A 22,173-nucleotide genomic window follows, 5' to 3' on the forward strand; every position below is an offset into this window, starting at 1 on the left:
TGCACCAGCTAAACAAATTCCCGAGTTACCCAGAGTGAGTGAGTGAGTGAGTGAGAGAGAGAGAGAGAGAGAGAGAGAGAGAGAGAGAGAGAGAGAGAGAGAGAGAGAGAGAGAGAGAGGAATCACCAAGAAAGAGGAGAATGGTGATATTCAGCTCAGGACCCTGGGTGTGCCAAGCCCATACTCACCCATACCCTGGGGTTGCTAGAGTCCCTCTCAGGGCCTTGAAAGGGGCCCTCGAAAGTGATGGGTCCTGACTCTTAGGCTTCCCTGGCTTCATTTTAAATCCGCCTCTGGCTATGTTATAACCATTTAAGAAACATTTTGGGGTTCCTTCTGTGTCGTGGCCCGGTGAAAATTCTCTCTTTTGCACGGCCTTGTTTATGGCATTCGAACTCAGGATTCTGCTATAATTGTGGAAGTAAAGCGATTCGATAGAGGCCCTCGCGGTGCTAGAAAGCAATAAACGTGGGTGCATGTGAGTTGGGTTAGCACACCTTGAAAAATAAAATGTTTTAAATTAAAAAAAAAAAAAATATATATATATATATATACATGTTATTAATAGCTTTTACATGAAATTTCTAAAATTTTATTGATTTTCAGATCCACCTTTTTATAATCAGATTGGCAATTCCATCGGTTGCAACCGTGGAGTAATTTAGTATGTGGTTGCAATGAATAGGAAAACTGGCATTAACTATAAAGAAATAGTTATCAGTATAATTTAATGCTATATGCTGACTAGTGTAAGTAATTCGAATAAGTTTCTGTGCTAGGCGTGTAACCAGTGTTTGTGTCCCCCATTCCCCCAAAAAAAGAACTGTTGCCGACGCCTTATTGGTCCAGTTATATTTGATGACGTATTTGCGCGCGAAACGTTGCCTGTTTGCAAGTTGTTTCTGTTGTGCTCTTAAGCACAATTTTGCAAAAGATAATAGTAGTGAAAGCAATAACGTAAGAATGCCATTACATTCTAATTCAGTATTGAGTGTATGTAAGCTTTCCGATAATGCATATATTCCAACGAAAGGTTCATCGCGCGCCGCTGGATATGATTTATATAGGTGAGTATATATAATGTATGCATTCTTTGAATACATTTACTGAGTAATTTGGACTAGCGTTCATAGAATTAATTGTACATTCTCACAATATTAAAGAGAAAAAAGAAAATTCTTGCATACTGACTAATGAGAATTGCCCATCCATCATTTGACGTTTACGCTTTTTATAAATCTTTACTGTGCCGTTTGACTTACAAATAGTCCTGCATTTTCACTATAATAAAATGCAATGCAATTACAGTAAACCCCCGCTATTCGCGGTTTCGCGTATTCGCGATCGCTGATTTAATATAAAATGAAACCTAAAAAAAATGTGAATTTTAAAGCGCCGTGAATATTTTCCGCCATAAAAAACCATGGACGTGGCTAAAATTAGTGCTCAGTGGGTGGGGACAAAATCGCGAGCGTGGGTGTTTCTTGCTAATCCTTGTTCAGTATGTGTTATGCGCTTGTCATGGAAGGTTTCGTCGTTTGCTTTTAATTTATATGCTTATAAATTGAATAAATTTATAAATTGATATGCTTACAAAAGTGATAAATCTCCCGTTTTGCGGTGTAAAACAGACTTTTTCGAGTGTGTTAACGGAAGAAAGTGACTTTATTTGGACAAGTTCTTTCTGACCCGTACAAAAATATGGCTACGAATAATAAGGGAAATGTTAAAATATCAAAGAAGGTGATGACATTAGCGAATAAAATTGAGTTATTAGACAAAATTTCTAATGGTGAAAGTGTCTCCTCAGTGGTAAAACATTATAAAATCAGAGTCAACGGTACGATCAATCAAAAAATCGGCCGTAGTGTCCGTGAAAACGCGCTAATTGCTTAAAAATTTGCTCTGTAACTCGTGATGTTAAATTAGAAAAAAATGGAAAAAACTTTAAATCTATGGATAGAAGGCCGAACTCAAAATAAAATTCCGTTAAGTTCACTCATCATTCGATGAAAAAGCAAAACTCCTTTATCAACACTTTAGCGAAACTGGTGATAGCACTGGCGGGATAAGTTTTTTTGCTAGCAAAGGCGCTGGTTTGAAAGATTTGTTTGAAATTTCTAATAAACATTACATTTAATATTAAATTGTTTCTTATTTTCATTTCGATGCCATATGCTTGCATTTCACTATGTACTGTTTATGTACATAGCCATATTATGAAGGTACATATAATACATGCATAGACAAAATTTTAGACCAGTTTTTCTTATATATTTTATACTTTGGAACGGAACCCCTTTATTACTATGGGAGCCATAACTCACTATTCGCGTTTTCGGTATTCGCGACATTTCTCAGGAACGTAACCCCCGCGAATATCGGGGGTTTACTGTATTTTGGAGAATAGTGAAAGTCTAAGCACTGCACCCTACAAATGCAGACTGAAATCTGCTCTTAATTTCAGACGTTTCGTGGTATGACTTCTTCAGTGACTGAATTGTTGTCCTTTTAAGCGTGCGAAATTCATATGTAATAAGGTCAGCAATTCTTTCATTGAATAAATGGTACAAGAAGATACACGAAACGTCTGAAATTCAAGACAGAGCTCTCTATTCAGGTTTAAAATGAATGAAAAAAAATTTCCTCCCCAAGGCTTAAATATTTTATTTGGTACCCCTTGTCTCCACGCAGTGGGAGTGGTAGTAGAACGGAGTGATTGTACGGTCGAGTTTTGTGGGGGGGGGTAGCTTAGGTAGGGTGTTTAACCACCATATTCCGCTGTTTTAAAATCGGAAAACGAGTTCCCGAAGTGATTATCCTGTTGGATAAGGCAATGGTTAGGCCACATCTTGAGTACAGCATACAGGTCTGGAGGCCTCATTTTAGGAAGGATGTAGATCTGGAATGGGTGGAGAGAAGGACAATGAGATTGGTGAAGGGAAGGGGATGGTCTTACCATGACAGACTTCAGTTCTGCAAATTGCAGCATATTAGGACTAAGCACCTGTGGGGTGACCTGATTGAGGTTCTTAAGGCTTTAAATGGATTGAGCAAGCTGATGGAATTCTTGCTCAAATTACACACATGAGGAGGGTATAAATTCAAATTGTTGAAGGATGGTTTCAAGACAGATGTGAGGAGGTTTGCTTTCAGCCAGCAGGTGATTGATTGTTGGAACAGACTTCCATCTGACCTTGTGGAGGTGGGAAATTTGAAGAAAATCAAGGCATAACTAGACAAATTATTGTAGGAAGTGAACAAGTTATGTTCAAGGGAGGTTTTTTTTGGCTGATGCTTTATAAGCTTGCTTCTTTGCATCATGTACCACTAATAATAGACAATTGTTCAGGAATGTTTCCCAATAGTGAAATATCAAAAAAAAAAAAAAAAAAAGTACAGTTCTGGCAGAACAAAAACAGCAGGCATTGTTACTGATATTACACAGATATGCAGAGAAGATGTGATGATTGATGCTTCTGAGAATGTGCCAGTTTTTGATTGTTACTGGTGGTAGTAATCGAGGTGATTCCAAGTTTTATCCCTGTGCTAACCTTTTTTAATTAAAAAAATATATATATATATGAAATTGAAAGCAGCTTGTTCTCGGTGCTAGCACAGGAAGGTATATCTGCAGGGTATAACATGGGCATTTTCTTCTGAACAACCTGAAAACATAGAATTTCTTTAAAAACCTGACTTGCACTTAATGTTGATAATGAACCCGTTAATGTTAAGTCTTAAAACTGGAATAGCAAGGGTATCAAAAAAGAACAGCTTGAACACCTATTGGTGTTCAAGCTGTTCTATCTTCTGTCATCACATTAATATCATCCCAAAATCTATTAATGTGATGACTATCTTCTGTCATCACATTAATAGATTTTGGGAAATCCCTTTCTCATTGTTGCAATCCTTCAGGTTTCAAAAATATTATATTAGCATTAGTAAAGGCACATGATGCAAGCTAATCGGGCAAAAAAAAAAAAAATCTAATTTCACCCATCCACTCACTCCAAATGTTTGTCTAGTTCTGCCTTGAATCTATCGAAGCTAACAACTATATGCATATATGTACACATTAGTTTGGATAATCTTTGGATAAATGTTTAACTAGATTGGTATAACTGTAGAATCCTCAAGTGTCTATTTAAAGATGTTAGAAGTAGTGAGAAAAGCAGTGTGAGCACTTTTCACAGTTAACTTGAAAAGTACAAATGATCACTACTGAATAACACTGACCCATATCCAAATCCAGTTTATGATCCAAAAGAAGCTTTGAAAGAAGACATTATTAATGACCTCTGCAAGAAAAAGAACTGAATCCTAAATTTCTGGTAAAAGCAAGGCTGAATAACTCTGAGCATGTTATATTCGTGTGAAAATTGTGTTCATCTCTTTTGCCTGGATTGAAGCGATTTGTTTTTTCTTTTAAGTGCTGTGCAATGTTTTACAATTTCAACATAGTTCTTCAATCCAATGTAAGTTGCATCCACATGCTAAGGTCTGCTCCTAGACATGCTGAAGAATGTTATGACAGTTAATTATATCATCAGTTTTTAAATTTTCCACTTCCATTTTGGAAGTTGATTACCATATAAAATTAACCAGGATGATTCTCACTTAGTCATAAGTATTCCTACTGCCAAGATTGTGGAACATCTGAAACAAGATTTTTTTTGTTCACTGAGGAAGTAAATCAGTTTTGCACATGGCTATGCTGTATATCAGGTGTTCTCAAGGGGGAAAATATTGCCCCACAGGGGTGAAAATTGGTTTGGGGGGCAAAAAATTGAGTATTACAATGGTTTGTGGCCCTTCAAAGTTCAACCCTACCACCCACATCTTATTATTTAATGTTTAATTTCTCTTATTGGGTTTTATTTTCCCTTGAGAACCAATTTTTAACATATAGGTATATTATATTAGGAGTGAGTGAGAAGTTTTGATAAAAGGAAGATAGTGGCTTGATTTAATTAAAACCACCTTTGCTTTTAATAGGCATTAAATGTCTAAGTGCTTTCAGAGGTAATGTCTCAGCAAACCTTGGCATTTGTCTGCAACCCTTCCCAACAGCTGCGACCTTGGCGGTGGCATGGTGGGCATGGTTTATTTTTTTGTTTCATTGGTCAATATATGAGGAAATGTTTGTCTATTGTTTCTACTTTGTAAGTGACAATTAGTATTAATTTATTGTTTCCTTGTGGAATGTTTATTTTGATCCACAATGCTTTTGTAAGTGACATGGGCTATGGTAGTTAAATAAAAAACAGCTTGTTTTATTTGTAGTTATTCCACCCAAATGTCAATTGCTGAAAAGAAAAAGTGTCAGCAGTATCTGGATGAACATATAGCTTATGGTTTTATTGAAAGCACATTCGACTCAAGACAGCCTGTGTCTTATATTATTATTATTATTAGCCATATGGTGCAAGGAAGCCTGAGGCTTATGCTACACTAGCCAAATTTTCTAAATTACCCAGGAAGAGGAGGGGGGGAGAGAGAGAGAGAGAGGGAGGGGCGTGTGACCCAGGGGTGACAAATTTTTACCTGGGGTTAAAATATATGTAATAGTTCTTTTTCAAATGAGGCTATGAAACCAAGACTTTTAGATCACTTAAAAAGGAGACTTTCTGATAAAGCTGGTAAACATATCAAATATTAAGATGCATTTAGGGCTAAAGCCTCAAGCTGCGAGCAAATTTAGACTATGTATATATTAAGTGCAATAGCATCATTAATACACAGCCATTTCTGAATAAACAGAATATTTATAAGGTGGCATCGTTTTAAGTTATATCTCATATTGTGAATACCTTCACGAGTTGCCATGATATTGCACTACTTCGAATAAGTAACGCTTCACCTAAGGAGAAGACTGTTACTTATTCTCAGATAGGTTAATGATGCTATTGCACTTAATATATACACACATAGTCTAAATTTGCTCGCAGCTTGAGGCTTTAGCCGTAAATGCATCTTAGTCTAAATTAGTATTAGAGGATTGGTTACGAAAGGAATATAGTCATGTTCATATGATTGTATATGTGGATGACCTGGTAATCTTAGTTGAAGGCTACTAATTGAACAACGATTTAATGAAATAAAAGATTTGAATGCTTGGTTTAACTTCCATAAATTAACAATATCCAAGTCATAAACAAAAATATTATTGCTAAAAGGGAATCTGCTTGTTCGTAGAGAACTTCACGGGCTGATTGGTTGTGAAGTTTAAAGTCTGTTAAGAATATTAAATATCTTGAAGTCTTCATTGACAGAGGTCTTAGATTTGACACCCATATAAATTTTCTATCTGATTAGGAAGGAATGGGGTATTAGAAGTAGGGCACTATCTCTTTTTTATGACTGTTTTCCTTCCTATTGTTTTTTATGGTATCTAAGCTTGGATAGACTGTGTTAACCTTAAAAAATTGTATAAGAAAACTGTATTCCATTCAGAGGATGATGCTCCTGAAGATGGCTCTAGTTTATAGAACTGTCTCCACTGATATGCTACAGATTGTCACAACGAAACATTGCTAATTGGCCTCTTTCTGATTTACAGAGTAATGATTTTCAACATTCGGCATCGAACTCCTTTTATGATTCATGATCTTGAGTTGGATTTGGTTAATGATCCTAAGAATTGAGGCCAAGCAAATCTTAGATATCTTAATGACTCTTTGAAATCATAGATGGGCTAACTCAAATAAAGGTGAAATAACTTGCAGGTTCTTTCCCTCTGTTATTGATGTTCCACCAGAAAAATGGTTTGTGCCTAATCTACAAACTGTTTTTATTAACCAGTCATGGCTCATTTTTAGAAAAGCTGAATCAACTGAGTGTTTCGGAAAGGTCGCAGTGTCACTGCACAGTTCTAGAGACATTCATGTTTTATATTATTGTCCTGAGTACTTGGATCTCAGAAATGAATTTTTATTTGCTAGTCCCAATCTTGCTTATCTGACTGAGGGCGATGAGGCACAATTAATTAAGACTAAGGAAGATTTCCAGGCTTTTCAAAAATTTTCCAAGAAATTATTCCAGAGAAGAATAGTCCTGCTTGAACTTGAGGAAAGAACAGTAGAAGGCTTATGGACTGTTGATATGAATTCTGTGTAACAGTTAAAAATATGCTGAAATAAACAGTGTAATTGACCTGGTAGTTAATGATGTCATATGGCTCATTGTGCCATGTGCATGTCCTGTGGTTTCTTGTGCCACAATTTATATTTGATTTATATTTCTGTATATCATATGAATGTGTATATACGTGGTCTCAATTCTAATCTCAACGATGTCCATTTCCACTTGCAGTCTGCCAAACCCCATGTACTTTTTCTGACAGAATCTCAGATATCGGTTGATTCATCTACTGCTCATCTCAGATGCCCAAATTATTCGCTGTATGATTCCTTTCGCCTCAAAGGTGGTACTTGTGCATATGTCCGTTCTGATATTCCCTGTCAGAGACTTGGCAATTTGGAATCTCCTCTCTTTGATCTTCTCTGGCTTAAAATCTCTCTACCTCATTGTGTCAAATTCATCTGTAGTCTCTACCGTTCTCCCAACTCCACTAATCACTTGGAGCTCTTTGACTTCCTCTCTTTGCAACTTGACTTTCTCCAGTCCAACTTTCCTAACAGTGAAGTAATTTTCCTTGGTGATTTTAATGTTCACAACTCCAGCTGGCTTCCGTTTTCTAGTCACACCGACCCAGCAGGTCGAGATGCTGAGGCTTTTGCAATTACTAATGACCTAGCACAGATTGTTCATTTACCTACAAGAATACCGGACAATCCTAATCATACAGCCAATACGCTTGATCTTTTTCTCACAAACAAACCTAAGTACACGGTCGAAGTGAGAGGTCCTTTAGGCACTTCAGATCACAACTTGGTGATTGTCTCTTCTCCAATGGAACCTTTATCTCATGGCTATTCCCAACCACGTGTTGTTTGGCATTACAAGAATGCGAAATGGGATGACCTGCGAGACTTCTTTTCTTCTTTTCCTTGGTCGGATTACTGTTTCAAAAGTTCTGATGTCAACGTTTGCTCAGATCGTGTCAGTGAAATTATTCTTGCAGGAATGGAATCCTTTATCCCACACTCCACTTTAAAATCTCGTCCTTTATCTAAACCTTGGTTTTCCAATAAATGTGCTAAGGCTGTCCAAGAGAAGAATGTTGCATATCGTAATTGGCTTGTTTCTAATTCTTCAGTTTCATTTTCTGCCTACACCAAAGCTCGCAACAGTTGCAAAGCAGTTATTAACCAGTCCAAACTAGAGTTTGAACAGGCTAAGAGTAGAAAACTTGCTTCTTGCCCTAATGGTAGCCGAGCATTCTGGTCTCTTGCCAAAGCTATTGGCCGCAACTTTTGCCCATCTTTGCTCCCACCTCTGTCCAAACCAGATGGTTCTGTGTGCCACTTCAGCCAAGGATAAAGCTGACCTGCTAGCATCCCATTTTTCTTCCAGCTCATGTATTAATGATCTTGGTAAAACACCTCCCACCATTCCCAACACGCTCCATTCAATGCCTCCTGTGGTCTTCCGTCAAAAGGATATCAGAAGGATTTTGATGAATCTTGATGCTAAGAAAGCTCCAGGTCCTGATGGTATTTCTCCACTTGTTCTCAAAACCTGTGCTCCTGAACTTACTCCTATTCTTTGCCGCCTTTTTTCACTTTCTTATTCCAAAGGTGTTTTTCCTTCTGCTTGGAAATTTGCTCATATCCAGCCAGTTCCTAAAAAGGGTGACAAATCCCTCCCATCCAATTATCGTCCCATTGCAATTACTTCTACTCTTTCTAAAGTAATGGAGAAATCAATTAACTGCCAACTCTTAAACTACCTAGAAACCTTCCGTCTGATCAACGATCACCAGTATGGATTCCATCAGTGTCGATCCACTGGAGATATTCTGGCTTATGTTAACCATTTATGGACTAATTCAATGGAAAGGTTCGGTGAAACACAAGTAGTTGCTCTTGACATCTCAAAGGCTTTTGATCGTGTTTGGCATAAAGGTCTTCTAAACAAGCTTCCATCTTATGGTTTGCCAACTGTTTTTAGTAATTGGTTATCCAGTTTTCTCTCTGATTGCTCACTGAGGGTGATGGTAGATGGCTCTCTGTCTTCTAACTTCTCCACTAATGCCGGTGTCCCCCAAGGTTCAGTTCTTTCCCCCACTCTTTTCCTCTTGTATATCAATGACCCTCTTCCATTGACTGGAAATCCTATCCATAGTTTTGCCGATGATAGCACATTGCATTCAACTTTCCATTTTGAGAAACCTTGTCCTGCTCAATCAGCTTCAACTTCTCGAAAATCTGCTACCAATTCCTTAAATGCCGATCTTCAGGTAATTCTCCAGTGGGGCAAAGACAACTTAGTTGATTTCAACCCTTCTAAAACTCAGTCTTGTCTTATATCCCGCAAAAAGGATTCTTCTACTCCTATGCTTATCTTTAGTGACACTCCGATTTCTAGGCAAAATGATATATCTCTTTTGGGGATTACGCTGACTTCTAATCTCTCTTGGCACAAGCACATTACAAATATTGCTTCCTCTGCATCTAAAAAACTTGGTTTTCTCTTTCGCTCTCGGCGTTACTTTTCTTCCAAACAGCTTCTCACTCTGTATAAATCGCAAATTCGCCCTGCCATGGAATATTGTTCCCATATCTGGGGTGGTGCCCCCAAAACCTCTCTCCGGCTTCTTGATTCCATTCAGAAGAGGGCAGTTAGGTTAATTAATGATTCATCTCTAACAGAGTCTCTCCACTCGCTTTCTCGTAGACGCACTGTTTCTGCTGCATGCCTCTTCTACATATACTTCCATGGGCACTGTTCTTCTGAATTGGCTTCTATAATTCCTGCTCTCTCTTTCAAAACAGTCCGAACACGTGCCGCCACCAGCCAACATCCATTTACTGTCCAACTTCAAACCCACAGAACCAACTTTTCATCTTCCTCATTTATTCATTCAACTGCCGTTTTCTGGAACAACCTTCCTTCATACGTATTTCCTGAAAATTACAATCTACAGAAGTTTAAGTCCAATGTCAACAAATATCTTCTTTCTTCTTCTTAACCTCAAACCCAAGCACAGTACTAAGTACTATAGGTTCTAATACCTCTCGTGTTTGGGGTTCTCATAAAAAAAAAAAAAAAAAAGTATATAATAGATATGTATATAGTGGAGTTGCTAGTTTCTGACTAGGGGCTGCTTGCTAATAAAAAAAAAAAAAAAAAATGTACTGGAGCATCCACTTTTGCTGCTGTAAAAACATGGTTTGATGAAAAACAAGTGCCATTGGAAAATTTGCCATCCTGTGCCACTACCTCCATGGTTGGAAGACAAAGGTTTTATAGCCCACCTAAAGGAAATATATCCCAAAGTTCCTTCAATACACATTATACTGTGCACCAGCATCAAAAAATATTAGTCCAGTTCTTTATCATTCTCTCAATATAGTTATTAAAATCATCAATAAAATAGTCGTATAGCAAATATAATCGCCTTTTCAAAAAAAATTTTGTTGAAAATGAAGAACAGTATGTGAGGTTTCTTTTACATACAGAAGTCAGATGGTTTTTAAAGGAAACTGTCTAACAAGATTTTTAAATCTTTTTGATATGATAATTAGTTTTTTAGAAAGTGAAGAGGAGACAGATTTATCAAAGGAGATCAGCAAACATAAAAACAACTAATCTAAGCCATATAAAACTTAATGAAGTATCACTTCATCTTCATGGGAAATTAATTACGTTGATAGACAACTAACGTGCATTAGTAGAGGCATATGATGCAAGAAAGCAAGCTTAAGCCTCAGCCAAAAAAAAAAAAAAAAATTCCCATTTCACTGATCCATTCATGCCAAATGCTTGTCTAGTTCTGCCTTGAATTTCTTGAAGCTATCAACTTCCACAACAATAGATGTAAGTTTGTTCCAGCAATCAATTACCTGCTGACTAAAGACAAACTTCCACACATCTGTTCTACAACTGTCTTTCCTCAGTTTGAATCTATGTCCCCTCAGGTTTGTAATCTGAGTAAGAGGAAGAATCCCATCAGCACTGAGCCTGCTCAATCCATTCAAGGCCTTATACACCTCAATCAGATCGCCTCACAGGTGCCTATTCTCCAGAAGCTGCAATTTGCAGAACTTAAGCCTTTCATCATAAGAGCACCCCTTTGTTCCCTTCACCAGTGTTGTTGCCCTTCTCTCTACACGTTTTAGCAACTCTACATCCTTCCTAAAAACAGCCTTCCAGACCTGTACACAGTACTCAAGATGTGGCCTGACCATTGCCTTATACAAGGGGATAATCACCTCCTTATTCCTGCTGGCAAAATTCCTGTATATCATTGACAAGACCCCATGATCTACTCCGGCACATGTCTACACTGCTCAGAAAACTTCATATCTCACTGCACAATTACTCCCAGGTCTCTTTCATTCTCCACTACCCTGAGTGTAACAACACATAGCTGGTACATTTCTCTGGGGTAACTGCTACCCATATGCAGTACTTTGCATTTGTCAATGTTAAACTTCAGTTGCCGCTTCTCAGCCCATCTACCCAACTTTTCCAGATCCTGTTGCAGCAGCATACTGTCATTACTGTTATTAACAACCCTGCCAACCTTTGTATCATCTGCAAACTTTGGCATTAAGCTTGATATACCTTCATGCTTAATGTCAAAGTTTGCAGATGATACAAAGGTTGGCAGAGTTGTTAATAATCATTGTATCATCTGCAAACTTTGACATTAAAAGCCTTCACTGAAAAATTGGAAATATTTGAAATCAATTTTAATGAGAAAACAATTTCATGGTATGAAGAGTTAGCTGAAATCAATGAATCTCTCACCGAGAATGATCTTAAAAATTATTCAGATCATTTGTGTTCTTTAAAAGGTGACATGAAAAATAGATTTTCAGATTTATTTTCTTTTGAAGTGAAGCCATGGATGTTAGATACAATTGGATGCAATGCCGGGTCTGCTAATGAAGAAATTCAAGAACTCATGCAAATATAAATTCGAAAAAAGGTTGAATGGCTGAGTTGTGGGATCAAAAACAATTAAACTTTCTTTATCCAACAATGTGGTTTGAAATGGACAAAGTACTTCTTTGTTTTCCAATGTCTTATATGGTTGAAAGTTGTTTTAGTTCAGTAAATAAAATGTTAACAAAGGAAAGAAACAGAATTGATATATGTTCAAGGGGAGACATTAAAATTAAACTTACTAAGATCATACTGAATATTGAACCTTTAGCCAAGAAGCACCAGGCTCGGGGATCCCATTAATTAAAGAGTAAGTATAAAGTATTTTCTTTAAAATTTCATGGGGGGCTGATTAGGAAAAAAAAAAAAATGTCTAAAAAAGTCCTTTAGGGGATTATATTTAAAAAAATGGTTGAGGAACACTGCTGTACATCAATGGAAAGAGTGAAAGTGGAGTTGGCTTTCTGTTCCATAAAGATATAAATAACAACATTTTGGAAGTCAAAAATACACCACCAAGGGTGTCAAGGCTACCCAGAATTTCTAAGAGGTACAAACTAAAGGTTATAATGATTTATGCACCAACATCAAGCCAAGATGAAGTTGAAGAAATGTACACCAAAATTGAGAGACTTCTAGATGAAGAGAAAACTCACTACGCCATTATTATGGGGGACTTTAATGCTAAGGTTGGAAAGAGACAAAACAGCACAAATTTTTGGAATTGGTGAAAGAATTGTGGAATTTGTAGAATCTCGAGGAATGTCAGTAATGAACCCTTTTTTTAAGAAAAGGGTGAACAGAAAGTGGACATGGAAGAGCCCAAATGGATTAACAACTAATAAAATCTACTTCATCCTCACTAACAGAAGATATATGAATGATGTTACCATAGTAAACAAGGGAAATGTTGGAAGTGCACCACAGAAAGGTAAGATGCACACAAAGAAAAGAAAGGAAAAACTGACTTGAGTAATTAATACAAAGTTTTTTTGATATAACGGACGAGGAGAAAAAGCAGTATGTACTGGAACATAAGTTTGAGCTTCTGCAGACCTTTCAGGACCAAGGTATCAATGAGGAATACAGCTTTCTGAAAGTGATAAAGCATGAGAAACCTATAGGTAAAAATAAATCCAAGATGAAAAAATTAGTCAAGATGATGAACTAAAGACGACAAATGAAGAGCAAGATTAACACTGACAAGGACAAAATTGAGTATACTGAGTTATGCAAAGCCTTTAGAAAGAGACTGAGAGGACATAAGAAGATTTAACACAAGAAAAGTAGAAAAAGCATTAAGGGAAAACATAGGATTTAAATCAGCAGCCGTGAGCAGTAATACAGAAAGACAAATGATACTGAAACTGAAGAATAGCGATGGTGTACTTATAAACAACAGAGAAGGCATAATTCAAATAGCAGAAGACTACTGGCTTGTAGCCGTGAAGGGTATTGTAGTAGTAGTAGTAGTGGCATGTGATGCAAGAAAGCAAATGTATGAGCTTATGCAGCATCAGCCAAAAAAAAAAAATCACACCATTCCCTCCAAATGCCTGTCCAGTTCCTCCTTAAATTTATTCAACCTATCAACTTCCACAACGACAGATGGAAGTTTGTTCCAGCAATTAACCACCCGCTGGCTAAAGGCAAATTTCCGCACATCTATTCTGCATCTGTCTTTTCTTAATTTGAATTTATGCCCCCTTAGGTTCGTAATCTGAACAAGTGGAAGGATCCCATCAGAATTCAGCGTGCTCAACCCGTTCAAGGCCTTATATACCTCAATCAGATCACCGCGCAGGTGCCTAGTCTCCAGCCACTGCAATTTGCAGAACTTAAGCCTCTCTTGGTAAGAGGATCCCTTCATTCCCCTCACCAATCTTGTTGCCCTTCTCTGTACACGCTCAAGTAAATCTACATCCTTCCTAAAATGAGGCCTCCAGACCTGTACGCAGTACTCAAGGCGTGGCCTGACCATTGCCTTATACAGAGGGATAATCACCTCCTTTTCCCTGCTAGCAAAATTCCTATATATCATTGACAAAACCCCATGACCTGCCCTGGCAGCCTGTCTACATTGCTCAGAGAACTTCATATCTGACTGCACAATTACTCCCAGGTCTTTTTCATTTTCTACCACCTTAAGTGTAGTACCACACAGTTGGTACGTTTCTCTGGGGTTACTTCTACCCATATGCAGTACTTTGCATTTGTCAAGGTTAAACTTCAGTTGCCACTTCTTAGCCCATCTGCCCAAATTATCTAGATCCTGTTGCAGTAGCACACTGCCATTACTGTCATTAACAACCCTGCCAACCTTTGTATCATCTGCAAACTTCGACATGAAGCCTAATATACCTTCATCAATATCATTGATAAATATACAAAACAACAGTGGACCTAACACCGAACCCTGTGGGACTCCACTAATAACATTAGTCCAAGAAGAGCAGCACCCATTGATTACCACCCTCTGTCTTCTCGCACTTAACCATCCTTTTATCCATTGTAGCAACTTACCCTTAATACCATTCTGCTCCAATTTGTACAATAGTCTTCCATGCGCAACAGTGTCAAAAGCTTTCCTGAAATCCAAATATATGATATCAAAATTATTTTTTGCATCCAGTTCCTTTGTAACCACATCATAATATCCTATCAAATTTGTCAGACAAGACTTTCCCTTAACAAACCCATGCTGTGTCTGAATTATTGCTGCAGTCTTGTCTAGATGATCCTGCAATGCATCTTTAACCAGCGACTCCATTATTTTACCCGGAACAGAAGTTAAACTAACTGGTCTGTAATTACTCGTGTCACCCTTCGATCCCCCTTTGTGAATTGGGGATACATTTGCACATCTCCAGTCCGTGGGAACCTCCCCTGAGTCCAAGGATGCTCTCATAATTATGGCTAAGGGTTTGCTTAGTTGCTTTGCCGCCTCCTTTAATATAACTGGATAGATCCCATCCACCCCAGGTGCTTTTCTTACGTTTAACTTCAACAATTTCTCTTCCACTTTGCTCTCAGTTATTACAAGATCATTAAGCACCCTGCTACAATTTGATTACAATTTGTACAATTTGTGTACGGTGTGTGCCTTTTTTGTATGCAATAAAGTTTTTCTACTATAGAGAATTATACAAGGTTACCGAGGGAATGATGCCAGCAGTGGGGAAGATGGATTGTAAATTAGTAACACATACAGCATACCCGATATCTTCCTGATGAGGTAGGACATTCGTTGAAGAAAATGGAGAATCAGAAAGCTCCCGGAGAAGAGGAAGTTACTGTAGAGTTATTAAAATTGGGAGGAAGAGACATGACAGAAAAACTGGCATGACTCTTCACAAAATGCATTATAAAAGGTGGTATGCCTAAGGGGTGGAATAATGCAATCATAGTTTTGCTGCATAAGAAAGGAGATAAATCAGAAATTGGAAATTATAGACCAATTAGCTTGTTATCCCACATCTACAAGTTGTTCACAAGAGTCATTACTAACAGATTAGAAAGAATACTTGATGAGAATCAACCGAAAGAGCAAGCTGGCTTTAGGACAGGATTCTCAACTATGGATCACCTTCATGTAATATCACAGCTAATGGAGAAAGCAAATGAATATAAAAAACCATTATGCCTGGCATTTGTGGATTATGAAAAGCCATTTGATTCTATGCAACATAAGGCAATTTTTTGGGCACAGGAAAGACAAGGCATAGATACCCCATACATTGATTTTGAAGAAAATTTATGAGAAATCTAGACTAGACTAGACAAAGACAGTAGCAAATTTAAAATTGAGAAAGGAGTTTGACAAGGAGACACAATATCTTCCAAGTTGTTTACTGCTCCACTTGAAGATGCTTTCAGAAGATTACTGGTTTCAGAAAGGAATCAGTGTGAATGGAGAGTACCTAAACCATTTATGATTTTCAGATGACTTTATGATCTCAAAGAATTAGAGGAAAATCTTAATCAGTTATGCAGAGTTAGTAAGGATTTCGACTAAAGCTGAATATGGCTAAAACAAAAGTAATGATGAACAAGTATACCACAAAAAGGGATATAATCAATGAAGGAGCAGTAATTGAAAAGATGGATTCATATACTTATCTGGGACAAGTCATTAGCTATAATAATGATAAATGGCTGGAAGTCAAGTGAAGAATAAATTTTGGATGGATAGCATTCAGAGAATAGTTTACATACTGAGGAGCAACATCCCAATTTGTCTGAAATGTGAAATAATGAACCAATGTATACTCCCAACCATGACTTATGGAAGTGGAACGTGGGCACTCACCAAAAGAATGGAAGAGAAGCTGAGAACTACACAGCGAAGAATGGAACAAATTATATTAGGAATCAGACTGTTAGATAAGAAGAGAAACACATGGATTAGGCAGCAAACTCAAGTAAAGGACATTCTTATCAAAACTAAAGAACTGAAATGGACTTTGGCAGGACACCGTTTTGAGGATATGATGACAGTTGGACTAAGAAAATAACAGAACAGTATCCAAGAGGCAGCTAAAAGAAAACCTGGAAGACAACAGCAGAGATAGACAAATGAAATTCACAGGTTTGTGGGTGGCCATTTGCACAAAACAGAAGGAATTGGAAAGTTGCTGGAGAGGCCTTCATCCTGCAGTGGATTGAAATTGGCTGGTGGTGATGATGATGACAATGTGTTGCACAGGTTTCCATTGAAAAATGACTGCTATTTGTGCAAGCGCTGGCTGCCACGAAGGAGACACCCAAGATATGACAAATTTCATCAATTTGCAGTACATCATTTTCAAATTTGGAATTTTTTGTTGATTGGTTGTTTTATAACACAACGGCTACTAAACCAAATTTTGCCTACTTCTAAGCTGTATTGTAAGAAATTTTTTCTTTTTTTTTTTTTTGTGGACATGTGCGTAGTACTTCATGGTGTCATTAAGTATAAAGATAAAGCATTAGATTTTTGCAGCATCCTTTTGTTGCTTTCAGTGTAAGTTCCTACCAGATGCTATTATGAAAGAATTGATATATACAGTGGTCCTTTGTTAGGGAACTGACAAGGAAGCATCATATATAACAATTCACACTTGGCATTTTAACCATTCTTCATAGCATCGTGGAGATTCATTCAGCCAAGTGAGAAAATAAAAGTTGAGTTCAGTTCTTCTCTTTCTAGTAAAGCTTTGGAAATGTTCTTGACAGCCAAGTCTAGGCATGAGGGCTATTGTTATAAACAAAGCTTTTTGGCTATTTCTGAACAGAGCAAAATCTGCTACAAGGAAACTTGAAATATAACAAATCCATGCTTTGCATTTCAAAAATCCTTCATAATAATGCTAAGTGTGAGAGGATGTTCAGATAGGTGAGAAACACAGATTTTACATTTTAAATTACATTTTACTTGTATTCAATTTTTATTTCTTAAATTAATTGCATTTTTTCATTTTCCATGATTAATGGAATGAAAAATAAATAATTATCTTGTTACCAATTAATTTTCATTATATAGAATTGTTTTCACTTCAATGCAATATTCACTCAATGTTTTGTAATATTTTACTTATTTCCTCATGGATTTTTAATAAAAACTGAAATGCAAGACATAAATATACTTACTACTTCCTGTCTTTTAATAACAATTAAAAATTAACATGTATTTTTCATTTCTGCTGTGATTAATATAATAAGCAGATAATAGTAATATTGATTTACATATTTAGTAAACTGGTAACAGCAAAAGCTTACACTGTGCACTGCATCAAGTTCCATGTCTATTAATTTCCTCTTTAGTACACCTCAACATCCAGTGCGTCAGCAACAAGTCTATGCAACATGTATGTATGAAAAAGATAAATAATTGTATAAAGTGCGATTTGAATTGTTTAAAGGAACAGTATATACAGGCATACCTCGGTTAACGTTACCTCTGATAACGAAGTTGCCAATTTCAAGCCCCATTTAACATAAAAAAAATAATCCAGTTTAATCACCCGAAATCTAAACAAACTGAAGAAATTACGGAAACCTTTGGGGCTTCTCGTGGTTGGTTCGAGAAATTTAAAAAACGGGCCAGGATTCATAGTGTAAAATTAACAGGAGAAGCTGCAAATAAGTTTCCATAAAAACTAAAAGAAATAATTGAACGTGAAAATTTTCCAAATTTGGTGTTCAATGTTGACAAAAGCAGTTTGTTCTGGAAACGGCTACCAACAAAAAGCTTCATTTCTATTGAAGAAAAATCAGCTGCTGGGTTCAAAGCAGCCAAAGACCGTTTAACGTTACTCTTTGGATCAAATGCCTCTGGCAATTATAAATTAAAATTGTTATTAGTTTACCATTCAGAAAATCCGAGGGCGTTAAAAGGTAACATAAAAATGAATTTACCTGTAATATGGAAAGCAAATAGAAAAGCGTGGGTTACCAAGGAGTTATTTACTGATTGGTTTGTTAACCACTTTTGTCCTGAAGTAAAACAGTATTGTCAAAAAAAAAAACAACTTTGAAGAAAAAGCTCTTTTGTTGTTAGACAGTGCTCCGGGACATCCTACTGATCTTAACACGTTGGACACATGCATTCCTGTCAAAGTTGTGTTTCTTCCAGCAAACACAACTTCCCTGATTCAACCATTGGATCAGGGAGTAATAGCATCATTTAAAGCTTATTATCTGCGTCGAACATTAAGCAGTTTAACTGAACTAGAGGATAAAGAGGAAATGACAGTTAAAACTTTTTGGAAAAACTACACCATTAAAAACGCAATTGAAAACATTGAGCATTAAGCTTAATTGAACATTAAGCAGTTTAACTGAACTAGAGGATAAAGAGGAAATGACAGTTAAAACTTTTTGGAAAAACTACACCATTAAAAACGCAATTGAAAACATTGATAGTACTTGGAAAGAAATCACTAAGAAATGCTTAAATGGAGTTTGGCGCAAAATATGGCCAGAAGTTGTACTAGAAGAAGAAAATAACATCCAAGAAATTAGAAATTAAGTTATCCAGATGGCTCAATCAATAGGTTTCGAAAATGTCAATGAAGAGGATGTTAGAAATTTATTGAATGCAGAAGATGATGGTTTTTCAGTGGAAGATTTAGAAAACCTTGTTAGCAACGAAGACAAAGATAATGAAGACGAAGTTAAAGAAGTTCCTGCCGAAAACGTATTAGCAACCAAAGATTTAAAAAGGTGCTTAAATGACATTGAAAACGTTTTAAATTTTTTTTAGTGAAAATGATCCTGATTTAGGAAGAAGTGTTATTGTTAAGCGATCAGTGTTAAATGCAATAACTCCGTATAGGCAATTGTTAAATGAAAGAGAAAAAAAGCATAAATAATCAACTTTAGACTCATATTTTAAAATGTGATTTCACTTTGTATGTAAGTTGACTGTTTATTTAATAAAACTTTTCTTTGTTCGAAAAAAAAGCTTTTCATTTTCTTTACGTAGGAACGTATCCCTATTCTGGCCATAGTATTTTTACCTCTGAAAACGAAGTTTCGCTTAACGAAGTAATTTCGTGGAACGCATCCTATTCGTTATTCGAGGTATGCCTGTAATTGCATATAATTGTATAAAGACCCAAGCATAAAATTTGATGAAGATCTGTCTGCTGGAAATATGGTTACCATTAGTAGAGACATATGTGCAAGAAAGCAAACTTGTAGAGTAGAGCATCAACAGGAAAAAAAAAATTCCCATTTCACCCATCCATTTGCTCCAAAAGCTCCAAAATTCCCATCCATTTGCTCCAAAAGTTTATCCTATTCTTAAGCCATCAACTTCTACAGTGACAAATAGAAGTTTGCTCCAGCAATCAGCCACCTGCTGGCTAAAGGCAAATTTTCACACATCTATTCTACTATCCTCAATTTGAATTTATGCCCCCTGAGTGCATAATCTGAGCAAGAGGAAGAAACCCATCAGCATTGAGCTTGCTCAAACCATTCAAGACCTTATATACCTCAATCAAATCACCTCGCAGGTGCCTAGTTTCCAGATGCTGCAATTTGCAGAACTTTAGCCTTTCTTAGTAAGAGCACTCCTTCCCCTCACTAATCTCATTGTACTTGTTCCAGCAGCTCTACAATCCTTCCTAAAATGAGGCTTCCAGACCTGTATGCAGTACTCAAGACCATTGCCTTATACAAAGGGATAATCACATCCTAATCCCTGCTAGCAAAGTTCCTGTATATCATTGACAAGACCCCATGAGTTGCTTTGGTAGCATGTCTGCACTTGTTCCAGCAGCTCTACATCCTTCCTAAAATGAGGCTTCCAGACCTGTATGCAGTACTCAAGACCATTGCCTTATACAAAGGGATAATCACATCCTAATCCCTGCTAGCAAAGTTCCTGTATATCATTGACAAGACCCCATGAGTTGCTTTGGTAGCATGTCTGCACTGCTCTGAAAACTTCATATCTGATTGGACAATTATCCATAGGTCTTTTTCATTCTCCACTACCTTGAATGTAGTACCAAACAGTTGGTACGTTTCTCTGGGTTACTGCTACCCATATCAGTACTTTGCATTTGTCGATGTTAAACTTCAACTGCCATTTCTCAGCCCATTTGCCCAACTTTTCTAGATCCTGTTGCAGTAGCTTACTGTCATTAACAACCCTGCCAACCTTTGTATCATCTGCAAACTTGGACATTAAGCCTGTTTTACCTTCATCAGTATCATTGAAAAATATAGAAAATCGCAATGGTTCCAACACTGAAACCTGTGGGACTCCAGTAATAACATTAGTCCATAAAGAGCAGCATCCATTGATTACCATTGTCTTCTCCTACTCAACCATACCTTTATTCATAGCAGCAACTCTCCCTTAATGCCATACTGCTCCAATTTGTATAGCAGCAAAATCATTTTGTGAATCCAGTTCCTTTGTGACCATACTGTAGTTTCCAATCAAATTGGTCAGACAAGATACCCCCCTTAAGAAACTCATGCTCTGTCTAAACTATAACTGCAGTCTTATCTAGAAGTTCCTGTAGTGCTTCTTTAACCAGTGAACAGAAGTTAAACTAACAGGTCTGTATTTACTCATTTCACTCTTTGCGAATTGGCGATACATTTGCACTTCTCCAGTCTGCAGGGCCTCCCCTGAATCCAATGATGATCTCATAATTATGGCTAAGGGTTTGCTTACTTCCTTTGCTGCCTCCCTTAATATAATTGGATAGATCCCATCCACAGCAGGTGTCTTATGGTTACCTTCAACAATTTCTATTTCACTTTCTTCTTAGTTATTACAAAATCATTTAGCACCCTGTTAGAGTTTGATAAACTTCTGGCCTCCGCTTCTCTACAGAATTTCTCATGTGTAAACGTAGATGCAAAATACTCATTCAGTTTGTTAGCTGCCTGAGGAGGTTCATCAACAGTCGATCTGGGGATCTCAAGTGGAGCAATCTGATTCATCCCCTTCCTTCAAAAGTTTACTTAAGTAAAGAAGTCTTTGATCTTATTCTTTGCCGAAGATGTCTTGTAATCTGCCTTTCCATGCCTAACCTCCTTTGTGACTTGGTTACAGATTAGCTTATAGGCAGAATTCTGTCGCCTGATAATTGATATGCATCCAATGCATTTTTCTTCTGTGCCACGAGTCTCATTAGTTCATCTGACATCCATTTAGGCCTAAACCTCAAGCAGTATTTTTGTTGAATAGTAGTTGTTATATTCGGTATTTCTCTTGAACAGTAGTTGTTATATGCTGAGTGATAGCAGAAGACAAACACTGTGTGACAGTAGCACATATATGTAAATATGGCCAATAATAGACATTTCAGACCAGCTATTCTTTGGATCTTCTCTTCTGCTACTTTGAATATAGATGATGAAAAACTAGAATGGAGTTGAAAGGTCACATGAGGATGAGATGGTCGAATATTAACTTTCCTGATTGGATGGAGAAGGCTCTTAGCTCATTGATAGAATTTGGCACAGCATAGCCTCATCAATGGCTAGTAAAGCACTGTGGTAGCTCTGGAAATTTCGTAGTCAGAGCAAATCCATTAAATTATAAATTATTATTAGCCATATAGTGCAAGGAAGCCTGAGGATTTTGCTGTATCAGCCAAAAAAAATTTCTGAGTTGCCGAGAGAGAGAGAGAGAGAGAGAGAGAG

The 22,173-nt window shown here is 37.1% G+C and overlaps 1 protein-coding gene across 1 annotated transcript in view; it reads left to right on the plus strand.

Moving 5' to 3' along the window:
* Positions 1 to 953: 953 nt before the first annotated feature.
* dUTPase (Deoxyuridine triphosphatase) overlaps positions 954 to 22,173 on the plus strand; it is an 88,293-nt gene continuing 67,073 nt past the window's right edge. Inside the window, exon 1 of the mRNA XM_090381520.1 lies at positions 954 to 1,067. Within this exon, the coding sequence (XP_090237646.1) occupies positions 964 to 1,067 (104 nt within the window). The 5' untranslated portion in view covers positions 954 to 963. The remainder of the gene's footprint in view (positions 1,068 to 22,173) is intronic.

This window comes from Mastigoproctus giganteus, chromosome 9 (genome assembly GCF_048544385.1).
Source record: "Mastigoproctus giganteus isolate SK-2022 chromosome 9, ASM4854438v1, whole genome shotgun sequence".
Taxonomy (NCBI): domain Eukaryota; kingdom Metazoa; phylum Arthropoda; class Arachnida; order Uropygi; family Thelyphonidae; genus Mastigoproctus; species Mastigoproctus giganteus.